The sequence below is a fragment of the Periplaneta americana genome, chromosome 7 (assembly GCF_040183065.1).
Source record: "Periplaneta americana isolate PAMFEO1 chromosome 7, P.americana_PAMFEO1_priV1, whole genome shotgun sequence".
NCBI classification, from domain to species: Eukaryota; Metazoa; Arthropoda; class Insecta; order Blattodea; family Blattidae; genus Periplaneta; species Periplaneta americana.
Window position 1 is genome coordinate 121,268,559 of NC_091123.1, and position 6,068 is coordinate 121,274,626.

Genomic DNA, 6,068 nt, shown 5'->3' on the forward strand with positions numbered 1-6,068 from the left:
GATAAAATCAAACAATATGTAAATAAAATTTACTTCTAGTCTACATCACTTGACAAGAAGGAATGTGATGCATTCCAGTGCTAAAGAACTCGTGGAAAATTTAGTTACATTTGGTAGGCAAATGCTGAGTTTGTTAAATTAACTGTACACAATTCTAAACAACAGTTTTTCTATATTTTCCGGAAGACCTCAAAACAATACGACTATCACAGATATAAATCAATTTTCAGACAGTTGCGTTCAACTAGTTGAAATAAAAAAGTAATTTAAATATATAGCCTATGTACCTACTGATGGAATGTTGAAACTGGACTTTTTCGCAGAGTGTTGACCAGTTGTAGATCAAAAGAATGCATCAATACCTCGCGCCTGTAAAAGAAGCTCTTACTTTTTTTATATAAGATTTTCAACCTCATATTTATGCAAAATAAACTTTTCGTCTATGATTGCCATCAAAACTAAAACGAGAAATCTCACTGAACTTGAAAGTGATATCGCTATGTGTGTATCGGATAAAGATTCCAGATTTCAGAGATACTTTCTGAAAAACAGGCACATTTGTCGGATTAATAAAATTATTTTTTACTTTATTGTACAATATATTACTGATTTTTTTTAAATGTATTGAATGTTATTTATGTTTCTGAACACACAGTATATGTATGTTAATAAGGAGTTTTTTTTATTTTTAAATCATCTCACGATCCCCTCAACTCTTTACACGATCCCCAGTTTGGGAACCGCTGGTCTAGAGTAGTTTCCCACGAAATCATTTAAAAACTTAAAAGCAAACATTCTGATGGGAGCAGATAGTTATTTTTTTCTTTCACCATGTTAATAATATCAAAAGCAGTGCTTATACAACTTTTGGCCACTCTACTGCAATTACGAGGGCAGTAAAAATATAAGTTCGTCACGGTGCGTTAACAGAAAGAAAACACAATTTCATTGGAAAAATTTATTGAAACAAATACAGCAATTGAGGGGTTTGCCGGAAAAAGGGCGTATACGTCAATATGGCGAATTGAGATACATGCCATCTAAGATTTTAAAACGCACCTGATTAAAATGTTATACACGCACGCACGCAGCCCTGTCCTGCAGGTATGTACAGTACAATTAAAACAAAATTTCCCTACTATAATTATTCACTACATTTTAAACCATTTTCCCGAAGAAGGGCGTATAAGTCTATCCGCCTTTCTTCCGGCAAAGCCCTCAATTGTTGAGCTATTTTTCAACATATTCCCCACCGGAATTGAGAAATTTGTCATACTATGGGATCGACAGAGAGGTGCAGACGGCTGTCAAACGCTGGTTCAGATCCCAGGCGGCTGATTTCTACGACACAAGGATACAAAAATTATTGATTCTATGGTATGACAAATGCCGCAATTCCAGTGGGGGATATGTTGACAAATAGCGCAACAATTGCTGTATCTGTTTCAATAAATCTTTCCATGCAATTGTGCTTTTTTTCTGTAAACGGTCCCAGGGAAAATCACTTTCTGGACGGCCTCGTAATTGCGGTCGAGTGGTCAAAATTTGTATAAGCACTTCTTTTGACATTATGAACATAGTGGAAGAAAAAAATTTAACTTTTTTATCTGCCCCCATCAGGATGTTTGTCGGGTCAACAGACATATATCCAAAACATCAGTTTAAAGAGCAGTAAAAGTGGGTAAAACTTAGGGTTTATAAGATTTGTTACAAGATGCTTTCATAATTTCCAGAGACAGATATCGACATATAAAAATACTTTTAATACCTATATATGTTAAATTGCCGTTCACTTATATTGATGTCACACAATTTAAAGAATGAAAAACTGAAACTCATTATACTCGTATTTACATATTGAACTACTGTTTTTTTTTTCAGAAGACTGAATTTTTAAGCAGGTCTTCAGGTTTTCAGCAAATTCTTGATAAGTCATGTTGAAATTAGTTTAGGTAGCAAGCATGGTACAAACAGTCTCTAAACTCATTCTGGATTTTTGGAATGTCCACTTAATGTTTATTGATGAAACTCTCTCCACTGAAACATCGCTTTCAGGACGCAGATATTTCAATCAACTTCAGAACTCGTTCACAGACAATCATTTTCTCAGGTAAAAATTAAAACATTTTTAGCAAAGAATAGAATTTTCTTCATTTCACTGTGCCATCTTCTATGAAGTCACATATTTCTTCAAGCAAGAAATTTCATCAAGTAAGCTTGAATTATCTTCAAGTACATTTGAAGAAAAATAATGCACTGTCTCTTCAAAATTTAATCTTTCTAGAGGAGGTCTCAGCAATATAAGTACGTTTTATAAGGATGAACCGTAAGTTATGTCATTAATTTCAATGGAATATTCTTTGAGATAATTCCAAACGAAAAATTTGAATATAATTTTGTTCGTTTTTGCTTCCTTTTCGAGACAAAAATTATTTTATATAAAACATTGCATAGCATATTTTGGGAGATACACTGAGTTAATTTCCAATACACAGTAGAGCATCGATTATCCGAAACAATTGGGGTCGGGGAGTGTTCGGATAATTGATTTTTCGGATAACTGATCATTTACGAAAACAAATTGTACCGGTGTCATAGGAGCAGTATGAAACAAAGAAACACTGATATTAAACACAAAACTGTAATACAGTATATATTTTGTATCAAACGTCTTACAAATAACACAGAGAACTAACTAGCCTAGTTTGACAAGCTCAAAACGGCCATTAAAGTAGGCCAACAGCTTAGAAAAAGAAGTCCAAACTTTTTTTTTTGCTTCAGAGCTGAGACTTTTTTTTTTGCCGCTAAATCTCACAAACAGCGCTAGCGAAACTTCTACATGGCTTGCGCGCAAATTCAAATTTGCCGACTGGAACGCTTTCGGTTAACCGATGTTTCGGTTGATCGGTATTTGGATAATGGATGCTCTACTGTACTCAATTTAAGAGAGCAGTGTATTATGATAATAAATGATTGAAAGAATTTAATTATGTCCTTGAAATGTTCAGAAATTTGATTCGAACAAATGTAACTTATCGTTCTGAAAAGGAATTTTTATAATGTTACATTTGTTCAGATCAAATTTCAGCAGTTTTAAAGGACAAAACTAAAATTCTTTCATTCATTTATTATCATAATAACCTGCTCTCTTAAATTGAATGAACATTCAATCAATGGCTTTCCCAAACCAAGCTATAAAATGTTTCATACAAAACAATTTTTATTTCGAAAAGGAAGCAAAAACCAACAAAATTATATTTAACTTTTTTGTTTGAAATATCTCAAAGAATATCCCCCTGAAATTAATGATTACTTACGGTTCACTTGTGAACGAATAACCCAGGCAGTGGGATATGCAACAGCATTTTCATGAAATTCATGAGACACACTAAGAATTATGTTGTGAAATAAAAACCACTTCTCCAAAGATACCCAAAAGTTGCTTAATTATGGTGGAATAAATTTATCCCCTTTCCTGGAGTTCATTTTTATTAACTTCGATAACAACAGAAGATTTGACTGCAGTTACGTCCTCACCTTCAGTTTTGATTATGGCATCATGAAAAAGTGGCAATGTTGCATTAACATGGATCATTAAACCATATTAATAATAAAATTAACAATGAAAATCCGGGGATATCTGGGAAAAATTATTAAATCCGGGAACAATTCGGGTAAGAATTTTGTCCGAGGAGAGAAAGTAAAATTTGGGGACTGTCCCTGGGAAACGGGGCCATCTGGTAACCTTATTATAAGATAACAGTCTTTCATAAATTGAATGGAGTGGACTCCGTTCTAGAGTTCAATTCTATCAATGGAGACGAAATCCAGAGAGTGCATTAACTGCAAAGTAAATCAGTAAATTATCTATGTCACCTTCCTAACGGCACTGTACTAAGAGAAACCTGCTTCCAGACATATACTCGTTACCAATCATATTAGACCTAATTCAGTATTTACTTTTCAAACTCTGCAGCACGGTTTCCCTGGGTGTAGCGGCCTTTATATCTACAATATTCAAAGGAAAATAAAACTTATTTATGACATTTTTGCCCGCTAGTTTATTTTCACGACACGAGCGATGCAATATCGACGGACGACTATTTTTATTTCGAGAGAAAGGTCCAAGGTCAAACAAGAAATCTCAATTCCAGAGCAAACTACTAAACTGCAAAATAAAAACTTGTTAAAACTCTTGAATGGAGTTTCTCGCAGCGAAGAGGGAGAAAGTCGAAACGACAGCTTAGGAAACAAATGTGTTCAAGTTACTTCACAACGTTCATGTGTAAAACCCTGAAATAAAGATGAAGTGTGGCGTGCGTATACATTTCTTAACTGTGTCCTAAATCAATTTATTATTTTATAGTGTCAACTTACTTTCTCCACGAGTTCGCCTTTGATTAATATTACAGCTTCTTATCAGATGCTGTGTTAAATACTGCTGACCTTACACGAAACTTCAAAACAGCATGACTTTGTGATTTTAGAGATTTCGTCGCTCTTATGTGAAATTAACTTATTTGAGCACGCATTTTGATAGCATGTATGGTTGAACTAATCTAAAATTATGCCGTATACTGTAACAGTGGCGTGCGAAAGAGTTGACAAGAAGAAATGTTTGTTCTTCCGTATTAATGTTTGGGAAACAAGCCATGTTAGAACACTGTACCAGTATCTTTGTTCTATTTTACAAGTAGAATTGCGTACAACGTTCCTGTCTATAGTAGACATCGTGAGTTCGCTGAATGCGGAACAGGGATTATTTCCTCTGCTTATCAGCGGACGGTATCATAAGTAGGAAGGGTGACGAAGTGTAGCTCACGTGATATAGCTAAGGCGAGTAGCGAGTTTTTTTTTACCGATGTTATAAATAAAAATAGATTTACTTTCTCATTTAGAGAAAGTAGAGTAGGTCTATCACTAAGTTGTAAAAATATATTTCAATACACATTTTCAGCTTCAGCATCAGCCTATTCAATTATAAACCAAGTAGACCTATAGGTCCTAATTGTTCGTTATAATTTAATCACTTGCCGGACTTTCTGAGTTTCTAGTACATGAATGCCAGGATTATATGATCCAGAACTACTCGTACAATTGTAACGTATTAAAACTGGCTGCACTTTTCTTTCGTAACAGTAACATTATTCATTTCTTCTTTTTTTTTTGTAGCGGAGAATGATTATTAATATGATTTTATTAAAAAAACGCTATCATGGCCCGAAAAAAATATTCTACTCTTGCTCTAATTGCTCGAGCCCGATAAGTCTTCAAGGATGCTATTCATAGACATCTCGCTAGCCCGCGCTACGAGCGTGCTAAACTAGTCCCGACTCTCGACTGGTTACTTGTACAGGATGCATATCATATCATATCGCTGACACTGGTTTATGAATACGAAAAACGTTAGTTCGCTGATCATCCACCGGAAGTCCGCGCTAAGAATGTCTATGAATACGGCTCCAAACGTTTCAGCCCGAACTCCGTCCATGGGCCAGGCCGGACTTAGGCCCGGAACTTGGCCCATGCCCGTGTAGAACTCTAATGGCAAGAACTAAAAATGTTTTGATGTATGGGATTAGTACATATAACTCTGTATTACAGGTCTGGATCCAGCAATGCCTTTCTTTGTCACTACAAACAAGGACCACAAACTCGATGCCAGTGACGCAGAATTCGTGGATGTGATACACACCAACGCTTTTGTTCAAGGGAAGATCGAGGCCAGTGGTGACGTGGACTTCTACGTGAATGGGGGCATGAACCAGCCCGGGTGTTGGAGTGAGTCCAGTAAGTCATAACTACTGAAATTCCATCACGCTATTCCGAACAGAAGATTAGGTTTCTTTTGATGAGTACAGTGGTATGCGGTGTTTCCGAGGATAGGAGTTTAGATGAAGGTACCTGTAAGAACATCCATAATTTAAAGTCATTTAATAATAGCCTACAGCCGAATTTGGTTAATACGAACTTGAAGGGACCATTAAAAAAATCGAATTGTCCAAGACTTCCGATTAGACAAGTCTCATTTGTTTCCCTAGTTTCTACGCTAGAGGCATTTTGATTGC

The 6,068-nt window shown here is 35.5% G+C and overlaps 1 protein-coding gene across 1 annotated transcript in view; it reads left to right on the plus strand.

The window, feature by feature from the left end:
• Window positions 1-6,068, plus strand: part of LOC138702789 (uncharacterized) — a 110,059-nt gene that overhangs the window by 41,177 nt on the left and 62,814 nt on the right. Inside the window, exon 6 of the mRNA XM_069830087.1 lies at window positions 5,605-5,790. Within this exon, the coding sequence (XP_069686188.1) occupies window positions 5,605-5,790 (186 nt within the window). The remainder of the gene's footprint in view (window positions 1-5,604; window positions 5,791-6,068) is intronic.